The sequence below is a fragment of the Rhizoctonia solani genome, chromosome 13 (assembly GCF_016906535.1).
Source record: "Rhizoctonia solani chromosome 13, complete sequence".
NCBI lineage: Eukaryota > Fungi > Basidiomycota > Agaricomycetes > Cantharellales > Ceratobasidiaceae > Rhizoctonia > Rhizoctonia solani.
Window position 1 is genome coordinate 2,036,136 of NC_057382.1, and position 11,930 is coordinate 2,048,065.

Genomic DNA, 11,930 nt, shown 5'->3' on the forward strand with positions numbered 1-11,930 from the left:
GCTTTATCAAGCATAGGTTCAGGCAAAGAGCTGTTATACATCGTCTTCAATTTTCCTTCGATTTGGGTACCGATACCAACCAAGGGATAGTCATAGCATTCAAGCGGCGCAACCACTATGAAATCATTATATCAGCGCGATTATCTGGAGCATAGAAAACCGTGTCTTACTAATGCACCAAAGCGAGTAGGCTGATCATTTCCGTTCCATTTGTCCTCGAGTTTCACGATCTGATCGTTTTCGTCGAGATCGATAACGACGGTGGAGTTCATGAGCTGTGTGGCCAGTTTAGGCGCATGTCAACCTGAATTAGGGAAAAGTTTGCATTACCTTTTTTGTTCCAATAAACCGAACGGTATATTCTTGTTGTTGTTCATATGTGATGCGGCGGGGGTCGTTGGTCGAAGAAATAACTTTGTACGACAAAGTACGGGAAGTCGGGAATAATTTTTCCTAAAATGAGCTCTGTCAGTGTTCATCCCTCAAAGGCCAAATTCATAGGCGCCTACCAAGCCATACCACTGAGGCGCAAACTCTTTATATCCAAAGCATTTGCTCAGGGGATCCTATTCGTGGCCGAGATTGATACCAAGCCACAATTCTCCATTATTAGAAACGAACCTCAAATATAGCATCTTGCCTCCATGTGCGATGGAGAATGTCTTGACTAGGCTTGGAGCTAAACAACTACATGCCTCACAGTTAACTACGGGCCCACAATTGAACCTGGTTACTCACGTTGAGAACGTCCTCTACAACTTGCTTGCGTTTTCCCTCCAATGGAATACCAGAGTTTTGCACTTCCACTCCGTTGGCGAGACGGGTGACATCAGTATTAGTAATAATGGTACCGGACATCGCAGATAGAACGCTCTGAGAGGCAAAAGTTCGAGTTGCGTAAAGATTCAAGAGTGGGATGAGAGTAAGTACGAGCTGGCGAGTGCGCATGGTAGTAGTTAAGAGAGATAATATGGGTCCAGGCTTTATACACAATACACAAGTGGAGCTTCAGGTTGTTTGAAGTCATTACGCGTCATGTCGTTCATGGCAAGGCCAGGATCGAGAGTTGTAATGTGGCTGTGCTTGGATCGGCGATCATTATGAAATTAGTTGGTTTTTATTTAGGACTATACTTTAATGAATCAGTTCAAAGCCAATGGCTTTCGAGAGGTCCAAAAAAGGAGCGTGAGTCATTTAATACACTGATTTAATTGAGTGGTGCGATGATAATAATACCAGTGGAATTGGGCATTACCTCCTGTACTGAATGAACCGCCCAGAACGTCTATGCTTTCTTTTCTTGTTCCTTTGGGTCCTTGGGTGGAGCCATGCCCATCCAACCAAGCAAACTTCCACCCATTTCCTTCATTTGCCTCTCACGATCCTCCTCCATCATCTTCCTGAACTTCTCCGAATTCTCAGCCCAGTATGCCTGATCCTGCTTGTAAAGATCTTGATACTCTTTGCGGCGTTGCTCCAAATACGTCAGGGGAGGTTGGTCTGCAGGATGCTGTTTCTTGGCGCCTCCGAAACCGAATAATCCGCCGATCGCCATATTACCACTTCCGCCTCCGGATTTGCGCTTCTTTTCCCACTCTTCAACAACTTTGCGTTTCTGCTCCGCTTCGACAGCCGCGTATGCTTTGGCGATGTCCTTGTCCTGGTAGGCTTTGAGGATTGGACGTACGTCAGGTGGTGAATGGATCGCAATTGCTGGAGAAATAGAAGATAAGTCCAAAATTAATAAGAAATGTTTGCAGGTTCGCTTACATTCTAAGAAGGGGATCAAGCCAACAAGCCCAGCCGGGTCACCACTGGATCCATCTGCGCGCCATTTAGGTATAACAATGGCATTGTCGGGGTTCTCTGCGTACTTCGATTTATCGGTGTCGATAGCGATAACTTTTGAGAGATCTCGGTTCAAATAGTTCAAATCCTTCACAAAAATTGTTAGACCCCCCATTAGATTTTGAACCAGCCTGACTTACTTTAACGAGCCCATCCTTTGTAGTTCGAGTGGCTTCACGGAAGAGTTTATAGAGGATAAAAGCTCCGAAAGGATCAAGCTTCTCAACGACGGGGATAGCGGTCTGTTCAACTTGTAAGTAATTGGTAAATCTGGGTATAAATGAATTTGCTTACGTATGCCGCTTGGGTGGTAAATAAGACGATTTCATAGAACTGGGAGAGATATCCAAGGAAATAGTCTACACCTGGCCTTTTAGCTGTACGCCATCCATGTTGTCGCTGTATATTACAGGTACATTAGTGAAATGAATTCCTGATTTGTAAGGCAGAGACGCACATCCCAGGTCGATGTAACCAACAAGTCGTCGAGTGAGATGACCAAGGTGTATGGTCTCTGGTGTGGCGGAGGAAGTGGGGGAGGCAAAAGCTCGGTCCAAGCAGGCTTATTGAAGTACTAGAGGATGGCTATAAGCACTTGTCAGTTTCCTCCAGCATGGTATTTGACTCACGTTAAAAACATCAGTTATTCGTGCTTTAGACCGACCGAATAGTGATAAATCTTCCTGTAAAGATAATTGGATTAAAACCCCAATGTGTCAAATACCGACTTACCCCTCCACCAATAGCCTTTTTCTCTTCCTCGCTCTCCCACTCCCGTCCCATGTAGATGGCTCCACCAATTATGCCTGCGAGCCCAAATGCAATAGTCCATCTCGCAAAGGTTTGGCGTTTCTTTTCGATCGAACTCAAAGAGTCCTTTGCAGAACGCGCGCCCGTCCTTTCACCACTGGACTTGTCAGATGGTGTATTCGGAGGCGGAGGTGCTTCAATCGGTGAGATGTCAAGCGAGGGTAGACTCTTGGGTTTCAGTGGTTCATCGGTCGAGGTCGGGTTTGGGGGCGGCGGTGGGGGAGGTGTGGTTATTTGTCGAATTGGAAGCGCATATGTAAGTCTTCGCTGGATGAGAGAACGAGCGACCAGCCTCGGAACGGCCATTGGGTGAGCTTGGTCGGGCACAAAATCCACAGGTCACGTGAAATGATGGTTAGCCGCCCGGAGATCTTCCTTGAATCGAGCGATCGCAAGCAAAACTTGGTTTTCTGATTGATTACTCCCTCGCTATATTGGTTGTATCACTCCTTTATATGATAGTCAGGTAAGTTCTCATTGTATATTATAGTAAACGCAGATCCAGTACGAAAATCCTAGTTTATTTCGTACGCCGCGTTGGCTCAATGGTAGAGCGTCGCCCTCCTATGACGCGCGTCACAACGACAGGCGAAGGCTGTGGGTTCGATCCCCATGCGTGGTAGAGGTTACTTTATGCCAGTACGCATACATTTTAAAGATATTCGGCTATTTTTATTGTTTTAATAGCCGATCTTTAATTCCTATCATACCCAGCAGCTTTCCTGTTCCTCACTGAGATTGACCACTAATAACATCGTAACATAGTCAAACTCCAACAACTGAGCCGTGCTGGGAGTTGCCAACTCGTTTGCTTTCACCATGATATTGTTTCCACGTTCTTTGGCACATTGCGCTGATATATCTGTACGATTTAGCTTGTTTGATTTTCACGGCCTGATCGGAATTATATATCGGCCTGGTATCGTCGGCCTTACTCCTTCCCGCCTTAACAGGCGAATTTTAGCGAACTTTAGCGAGCGGCCCGATCAAGGAATTGTTTGGCGCTGTCATCACGCTGAAATTTGTCAAGCGTGACTCTTGTTTGCCCATAATTAATTTCGCACTCGATTACTGCCCATATACGCTAGTTTTATTATGCGCCACTTGGGGACTTGACACTAATCCATCGGTTTAAGGGCCACTGTATTCCTTTTGACGCCTCCTGCTGTGCGAAAAGTGGCGAAACATTAGCCAGATATTGAATCCAATCGGACTGAGTTCTCGATGTTTAAGAACGCTGCACTCCGACCAATGCGGACATGTTGCTTATGATATCTGTCTCCCGAAATACCCAGGCATATGCTTGGCGAGTCACGGGAGGCTATTGGTATTCAACATTGCTTCTTAGACGTGGGGAGATCCCGACGTCCATGCTGCCCAAGAACACGTTTCTCGTTGTGTACGTACCGACCGGAGCGCGTATATGCCGATAAACACTCGGGTACGCAGGCGGCATCTTCCACGCCGTTGTCTGTTTGTACTGTCTCTCTTCCTGCTTTCAGCCGATAACGCGTAACGTGCTACCACATGGGTGATAGGATGGATTGAACTATCAGGTTAGAATACAAGGTGGTTGTTTCGGGAGTATATGCGTTGCTCTCACAGTATAAAGGCACTAGATGAGAGTACAATAGCTCTCCAGCACCAACAGGTCTCTTCTCCATCAGTCTCACGAAGAAAAAAAAAATAACCATGAGGACTTTCGCACTTGCTCTCACTGTTGGGCTCTCCCTCTTCCAAGTGTCTTTCGCAGCTCCTGCTGTCAAGGCCAGGGATTGCCAAACCATCCCTTCATATGCCGATGCAGGTGTCCGTGACCAGGTCTACCGCATCACTCAATCTCGTGGTGTTACCGCCAAGGTCTTGCTCAGCACCTTCGAGGTATGTGAATTCACTTGAAGCACATTGAAGTGCAAGTTACTTATATGCTTCATCCTCAGACTGCCTGGATCGAATCTCATGTTAACAATCTGTAAGTACTCACTTATGAATCGATTGTTCGTGTATCAAGCTGAATCATGATGATACAGGCCGTGTGGTGACCAGGACTCAATCGGTGTTTTCCAGCAGCGCCCTAGCCAAGGATGGGGAACCTACGACCAAATCATGAACGTCGACTACAGCACCAACAAGGTAACCGTCAACTTGAGCCCTGTTAAAAATTATACTCACTCCATAATTGCTTTAGTATCTCGATCAAGCTATTGTCAATGACAGGAACTTCCCAGGATATACCGCCGGCCAACTCGCCCAGTCTGTTCAACGCTCTGAGTTCCCTGATCGTGTACGTACTTCATGGGCTTGAACGCTTGACTAACCGTCACTGACCACTATCCCTAGTACGACCAAGCTGAATCTACCGCCCGCGCTTTGATTGCCCAAGCTCAAGCTTCGGTTGGAGGCGGAAACACTGGTGGTGGAGGCCAGTGCTCTGGCGTTCCCGCTTACGGATCCGCTACAGTCTACACTGGAGGTCAGAGGTGCACTTATGGGGGGTAAGCAACTCGGCATCTTAATGTGTGTGCGTACGCTGAGATTTGTCCACCGATTTGCAGACACTTGTGGACTGCCAAGTGGTGGACTCAGTATGAAACCCCTAGCACCGGTGGTAGTGGTGTCTGGCAGGACAATGGCGCCTGCTAAATAACCCACGCGTATAGTGGCTAGGATTAATGGTTGGATATTCGGCATGGCATTCTCCTCTCCCTATGATTGTATTGTTGTAGGCGGAATTCATATTTGTTTCATTTGTCAGTCGAGTGTTATGAGTGTGGATCCACCAACAAGACGTGAAAACTTGGGCAGTAACTACTCAAAAATTAAAGCCCGTAGGATCTGTTTTGTATCCCACTGTGGTACTCGGATACTACTGTATCTGATTTGTGTGCATGGACGAGAAAGCTAGAACTGGTAGAACAATATCTCTACGGGGCCCCAAAAACCCGGGAGCGCTCTGGAGTGCTCCGGTTTTGGGAGCCTCCTCGTTAGGATCCGACGGATCCGGATTGCTCGGCGAGCACTTGGGAGCACTCCACGAGCACTTCCGAGCGTCATATCAAACGCTCCGGAATGCTCACCGACAATAGCGAGTCCCGGAGCGCTCCCGAGATTTTCGGGGCCCCGTAGAGATACTGTAACGAATAGGTAACTATTTTCACTTATTGCTATCTTATTCCTGTCCGTTACTCGTTACATAATCAGCCACTCGTTTATCGGTTATTGCGTTGATCATGTATGGTACTTGTCTCCTTTTAACGGGCTCGTACCCAAAAAGTTCTGTATCTACTTAGCTTCAACTACGAATAGAAGTGACTTACGGATTGTCATTCAGCTTGATTAAGTCGTCTGATTAATCTCTATATTACATCGTATTCACGAAGTTAACATACACAAGCAGGATCGATAACCAGCATATCCACAAGACTTGCCCTAGATTCCTAAAGTTTTGGCTAAGCAGCAATACCTTCCGTTGTGAATCTTATAATCAATCTCACCAGAATAGTCTCCTCCCGAGTTCTAGGCAGATCTTGCCCTATTTTAACACCTTTAGACCAATTTCACCCCAATTTCCCTATCAATATAAGTTCAGCTTATCCGAAAGTACTGGTGATTAAGTTATTTGTACTCAGCGAGCATTTTGTACCGAAAAGCTACTTCTTCGTAAAACTTTTGCATATTGAGGTCAAGAAATTTCAACGGTTCTTCAGGAGTACATAACTTGAAGGAGAGTGATTTTGCCGTCAGAAAGTTCATACAACCTCGCGTTTTATTTTCCTACTCCTCCTCAGATTTCCTGTGGAAATCGGCAATTTGAGAAAGCAAGCTCACATCTTTCAAAGGCAAGCCCGAACCCATTTTCTGGCAGAACTCCCCAAAAAAGCTTTTCCATGAATTAATGATGATATCTTTGCATTCTGGGCAAAGTGTGGATAAAGAGGTTATTTCCCGTGGAGGATCGGGTACAACCCATTTCTTCAACGTTTGGAACTCCGTTAAAGCGTCAACGAATTGAACCTGCGCGGCATACAGTATCGCTTTATCTTTTCGATTAATCCGACCCGACCAAATCCGAGAGCGATGGCCAAGAGATAGGACATTCAAGAAAATATAACCGAGCAGTACAGAGTCATCACCAGGTTCACTGAGAATGAGCGGGTTCGGAAATGGAGCTGAGTTATTTGATGTCGGATAGCCCATCAAGCTCTGAAGCCGGTCTATGAACGAAACAGAATTACTTGCAGATACCCCCACCTGAGTGCTCTGGTAGTCTGAAGCTTTAATGATATTGAAGATATCAACGGACGTATAAGAGCCAAGAAAGTCGGACCTGGTTGCGTCATGGAGGTTAAGGGAAATAAGACGCTGAATGAATGACAGCACAGGCCGCTCAAGCTTAGTGTTGCGCGATAAAGTCCTGAGCTCCAGTAATGTGCTTGCACTCCACTTTTCAGCTAGTGAGATGAGTTCTTTGACTGTTTCACTCGATCCCTTGAGCATGAAATGCAATTTATCTATCGCCCAATCTTCAAGTTTGATCATGCCGAAAAGCTGAGCAGGGGTTGCAATATCAACGTAGAGGGTGTATAAATCCTGAAGCTGTTCGCCATGGCACATTATGTATCCATATCTATCGAGCTTCGAGTAGTTTTCATCTCCTGGTCTATTGGCTTTGGGTTGAATGACTTGAAAGGGTCACACAGTAGATCGGAGTATCTTACCGACAAGTAATTGCAAGAAGGTAGTTCCTAAACTGCTTCGCTGTAATATAGGGAAGTACGATGGGGGTTCCATCACTTGAGTCCGGAAGCCTCGGTATTATGTCCTCGATATACGTAGGAACAATTCCCTTTTTTAATTTGGGAACTAGGACCGGCCTTGGCCCGAACACTTGTGTAGCGTGCAGCTTGAATAAGTGAGATTATGAGAATGTGAGAATGTTTCAAGTACATTCGATATATATGATGTGTAAAATGTAATATTTGCCGTATAAAGGTGTGTTTTATGCGTTTTGGACATGCACACGGCGAGGTGTTGGCAACTATCCACGGCGAGAGAGAACAGGTTATTGGTACACAGTGGTCAACGACTAAAATATGAAATACCTTGAATAACGTGTTATCTACGAGGAATACGCCACTGTCATCCGGAAGATAGTACTTCGCATCTCTCGAGTACGCTGTGGTAGAACTGACAGCGTGGTCCATTCGAGAATTCTGGTTATTAGTAGAATTTGTTAGATGGTAGGGAATCCCAGGATCAGCACCCAAATCTCGATCTGTTGAAGGCTCGGGGTGTTGCATATTGTAGCAATAATGTTCTCAAGAGTAAAAGAGGTCTTTAAATCTAACAAGTGGATATATCTAAAGTAAATCTTGATCTTGGCTTGCACGGTGGTGATTCGAATCACCGAATCCTAACTTGGTCACATGATCTAGAATTTCTTGGACAGATAGTTGGGTATTGGAAGTCGGATGAGCGACTAGCCAGTCGGACCTTAAGCTTAAGACGTTGGCAGTCCAAAAGTCACTTGAACTGGGGGCAGCCTGGATGCAACCGGCCCGGCCTTATAAGGCACGGGGTACAAACATGTATATACAGTGAATCCATCTAGTCCCCTCCCAATGTCCGTCCGTCCGTTCGTTCATTTGGCGCCGATGCCGGTGCTAGGCGCCGGGTAGCCGTTACCTAACAGGTATTTAGCATGACCTTCCTTTTGAACTTTCTATCGTCGTTTTGCGTCACGGTTTTGATTGCAAGAAAGATTTGCTGCTAGTACACAACTGTTCTATAATCAACCAATAGTCTTGCTGGCACCCAAGCTTTGATTTTCAGCTTGTTCATAAATTTGGCTTCTGCTCTAATTTCAGCCCCCTTCAGTGGTATCCACGCTTAAAACTCCCTATATCACAAATAGTTAGCTATTTTGGAACGGGAAAACACGTGCCTATCCTACTCATTGATCTCTTTAAATACGGATGCTACTTCTTCATAGAGCTCTCTTATATTGTTGGAAATCTTTCCCAATAACGCGTTGATTGATATCATGCACTCGTATGAGAAACATCCCCACAAGACACCCTTAAACTCTTTGTAGAGCATCCAGTGATTATTAGCCACCTGAGACAGCAAGGAAACATCTTTCAAAGGCAGGTTAGAACCTAGGCCCTGTCCGAGGTCACCAAAATACCGCTCCCAGACAGTCATAAGCTTGGGTCTACAAGTGTCGCACCCAAAGAAAGCCAGTGTTTCGTTCAACCATCCCAACTTCTTAAGCTCAGTATTAGCATCGACAAACCGGACCTGGGCAGCATATAGTGCTGCTTTATCCTTCCGGGTCGTACACTGTGACTAACCCTAAGAGCGGTGACCAAGAGACAGTAGCTTCAAAAATATACAACCGAGTAGTTCAGGGTCGATATCCGGCTTCTTGACAGCGTTGTAAAGATCTATGCACGTATAAGCGTTGCAAAGGTTGTCCGGAGAAAATGGGTCGGCCACATCCTCCAAACTGGTATAGATAAAATACTCAATGAACGGCATCACTGGGCACTCGAGTGCGGTATCGCGTGATAGGGCTCGGAGGCGAAGTATAGCATCGGTAGTCCATTTACATGAAGTGGAATTAGCCAGTGCGTTAAGGTGGTTTTTGAACATGGATTGAAGCGCCTTTATCGCCCATGCTTCAAGGTCAACTGTCCCAAAAAAGCGAGCAAGAATTGCAACGTCGGTGTACAGGGTGCAAATGGATATTAGTCGGCCGCCCTGGTATGCTCGAGTTTGATCTGTAATGATGGAATGATCTTTATCACCTGGTCTAGAACATTTAAATTAGACGATCGAAAAGTAACTGATGGGGCGAAGGAAGATATCTCACAGGCACGTAATAACAAAAAGGTAGTTTCTAAACTGTTCTGCAGTAACGCCATGGATTATGATAGGATTGCTATCACTTGAGCCTTGAAGTCTAGGCTGCACATCTTCAATGTACATTGGAGTCATATCCTTGATTGGTTGAGGGGTAGACGTTCGACGAGGCCCAAACGCTCGTGTAGCATGCACCTTGGTTGCGTGGATTCGTAAGTTCGTTATACATAACAAGTTGTTCAGTTTGAAATGTAGTATATACCTTTTTATTTATTTATTATGGATAAACCGCATTGTAAATCCATATTTAGGGACACGCGTATCAGAGATAAGCTTAAGGGATTGGTACGCATAATCAAAGTTGAAGCGGCTTGCCTTAAATAGAACATCTTGAACGGAAATATGCCAGTGTCATCTGGGGTATAATATTTTGTATCCCTTTTGTATTTAATCTCATTGCTACTACTCGCGCTATCATCTGGAGGCGGCATTTGGTTGTTAGTGGCGGTCAATGCATCTCAGTACCAAAGCGGTTTCTTTTCAGAAACTGTCGAAAACGGCAATTATCGCCATATCTACATCCTCCCGTTTTAGAATAGAGCTAGCAGATAGGACCTGACTACATTGTGTTAGACTTTGAATGTTCCATGACTCGTGTGTTGGTCAACTGGGTTAGAAGGAACGCCTGCGGCAGCAAGCGCTTCTGAGTGGCAACGTGATGAGGTCAGCCGAGCCCCGGCACGTGATCAATAATTTCTCAATGTCGTCCTCCCTCAAACGTAAACGCGGCGCAGATCAAAGCGAAAGTGCGGCGCCCACGGCGGCTAAAGTGAAGGTGTTGGAACCATCATCTACACTTGTTGGACCGGTCTTGGGTAACAAATATGAAGTTTAATTGTTTAAAATTTCCTAACGGCCAGTCATAGCGCACTTTCCATCAGTTGCGCCTCCAAACGGCACTCCTGCTCATGTGTATCGCTCCAAATACTCAGCCCCTGATGCAGCCCTTGAAAGCACATCTACTATTCTCGTTTCTGAAACTCCTCAGATCGAATACGTAAGCACGAATCAGGATTATGCTGCTGCCGGACATGGATATACCTGCCAGTAAGCTTTGACTGAGGGTTATCCAGTGTGCCATTTGCTAACTTATTATCAAGGTACATGGTGGCTGTTCACAACCGAAAAGACAATACTATAACATTCCGACCTGCTCCCTTGTATGACCTTACCCGCACAGTCAAAGCTCTCAAGAATCTGGAGACTCAAGCTGTATCCCAAGCGCAGCGGATGCAGGCCAGGAATGCCCTTGGAGAAGCATTCGGAACAAAGAAGGCCAAGGCAGCCATTAAAGCAGCAGAGAGGAATCGGGTTGACGTCGGGGCCATGAAAGACGTTCGGGACTTCGTAGTCGATAGTGTGCGGGGTGGTACAAGTGCACTTCCTACCAAAGGTAAGTAGCTTCCCCAAGGTCCTCTGATCGAGGCGCTCAAATCACTTCTTATATTAGATGCAGTCACCGAAATGTCTCTGTCTAGTCGACTCATTCCTACGCCTGATCTCTCTGCTTCCACACCATCCGATGCGTATCCTCTTGCCAATGTTATCCCTCCTGCCGAATTTACATCTATATCGATCCAACCATTCCTCGCCGCTACAACTCCCGAAGACCGCCGAGCGCTGCTTCCCCATCGCCATAGTATATGGATAAACGGGCGTCTGAGGGCCTTGTTTGCTAATGGCGAGTCGGTCAGCAAATCAAAATTGTGAGCCCTAATAAACAATTTATTCAATGGGAACTAATCAGTACTTTAAGAAAATGTTTGATATATGTCTCAACTCTATTTGCATTCCGCCAGACGGCCTCGCATACGTTATCAAAGGCCACCGGGGATCCTCGAGCCGCGCTGCGAGAACGCTTGGACTCGGCGACTGTACCTGACTTGGTTTTCGATGGATTGCTCGAGAGGTTTACGGAAACCGCCAGAGGAGGACGGTGAGCATCTCAGTCGTCTTGATTTTACTGAAACGGATTTAGTATTTATCGCTTGGTTTTAGGCCAACTGTAACGTCGCAAACAGAGACCAAGCTTTTCACATACCTACTTGCGCTGTGTTTGCGGATCGATGCCTTCTCGACAGTCATCTTGCCTTTGGCAAATGATCTGAAAATCTCTCCAGTCAAGTTCGTCATTTATTATTCATTGGAATTTCATGTATTGACTGCCATTTCAGGTTGACGACCTACTTCAAGTCACTGGGCTGCAAAATTCAAGGAACAGGGGATGAGCGCCGGGCAGTATTGACCGTTCCACTTGAATTCCCCAAACCGAGATCTATGACTAAACGAGGTGGAAAATAGAGGCCTATGCCCATGATTCATTGACTTCAACCGCGACATGTACCGCT

The 11,930-nt window shown here is 46.0% G+C and overlaps 6 protein-coding genes and 1 non-coding gene across 7 annotated transcripts; 3 read left to right on the plus strand and 4 right to left on the minus strand.

The window, feature by feature from the left end:
- Window positions 1-46: 46 nt before the first annotated feature.
- Window positions 47-948, minus strand: RhiXN_07480 (uncharacterized protein; the record flags this gene model as incomplete). The annotated part of the gene is made up of 6 exons (XM_043327296.1): window positions 47-115; window positions 171-275; window positions 331-453; window positions 510-566; window positions 622-687; window positions 739-948. The coding sequence occupies 6 exons, from the start codon at window positions 946-948 to the stop codon at window positions 47-49; spliced, it is 630 nt and encodes a 209-aa protein (XP_043185768.1).
- Window positions 949-1,285: 337 nt separating this feature from the next.
- RhiXN_07481 (NLI interacting factor-like phosphatase) lies at window positions 1,286-2,964 on the minus strand (the record flags this gene model as incomplete). Its single annotated transcript, XM_043327297.1, has 7 exons — window positions 1,286-1,713; window positions 1,771-1,936; window positions 1,989-2,090; window positions 2,143-2,247; window positions 2,306-2,422; window positions 2,478-2,531; window positions 2,581-2,964. 7 exons carry the CDS (start codon window positions 2,962-2,964, stop codon window positions 1,286-1,288), a joined length of 1,356 nt encoding a protein of 451 aa, XP_043185769.1.
- Window positions 2,965-3,189: 225 nt separating this feature from the next.
- On the plus strand, window positions 3,190-3,280 carry RhiXN_12436. Its single transcript has one exon. It is a non-coding gene; the product is annotated as a tRNA-Arg (tRNA).
- Window positions 3,281-4,350: 1,070 nt separating this feature from the next.
- On the plus strand, window positions 4,351-5,301 carry RhiXN_07482 (carbohydrate-binding domain protein; the record flags this gene model as incomplete). Its single annotated transcript, XM_043327298.1, has 6 exons — window positions 4,351-4,539; window positions 4,599-4,630; window positions 4,689-4,791; window positions 4,847-4,942; window positions 4,999-5,153; window positions 5,214-5,301. 6 exons carry the CDS (start codon window positions 4,351-4,353, stop codon window positions 5,299-5,301), a joined length of 663 nt encoding a protein of 220 aa, XP_043185770.1.
- Window positions 5,302-6,432: 1,131 nt separating this feature from the next.
- Window positions 6,433-7,272, minus strand: RhiXN_07483 (polyadenylate-binding protein, cytoplasmic and nuclear; the record flags this gene model as incomplete). Its single annotated transcript, XM_043327299.1, has 1 exon — window positions 6,433-7,272. One exon carries the CDS (start codon window positions 7,270-7,272, stop codon window positions 6,433-6,435), a length of 840 nt encoding a protein of 279 aa, XP_043185771.1.
- A 1,740-nt stretch (window positions 7,273-9,012) lies between these two features.
- Window positions 9,013-9,657, minus strand: RhiXN_07484 (uncharacterized protein; the record flags this gene model as incomplete). Its single annotated transcript, XM_043327300.1, has 2 exons — window positions 9,013-9,472; window positions 9,533-9,657. 2 exons carry the CDS (start codon window positions 9,655-9,657, stop codon window positions 9,013-9,015), a joined length of 585 nt encoding a protein of 194 aa, XP_043185772.1.
- A 625-nt stretch (window positions 9,658-10,282) lies between these two features.
- RhiXN_07485 (DNA-directed RNA polymerase I subunit A49) lies at window positions 10,283-11,883 on the plus strand (the record flags this gene model as incomplete). The annotated part of the gene is made up of 7 exons (XM_043327301.1): window positions 10,283-10,397; window positions 10,449-10,629; window positions 10,683-10,975; window positions 11,033-11,288; window positions 11,339-11,518; window positions 11,581-11,706; window positions 11,757-11,883. The coding sequence occupies 7 exons, from the start codon at window positions 10,283-10,285 to the stop codon at window positions 11,881-11,883; spliced, it is 1,278 nt and encodes a 425-aa protein (XP_043185773.1).
- Window positions 11,884-11,930: the final 47 nt, after the last annotated feature.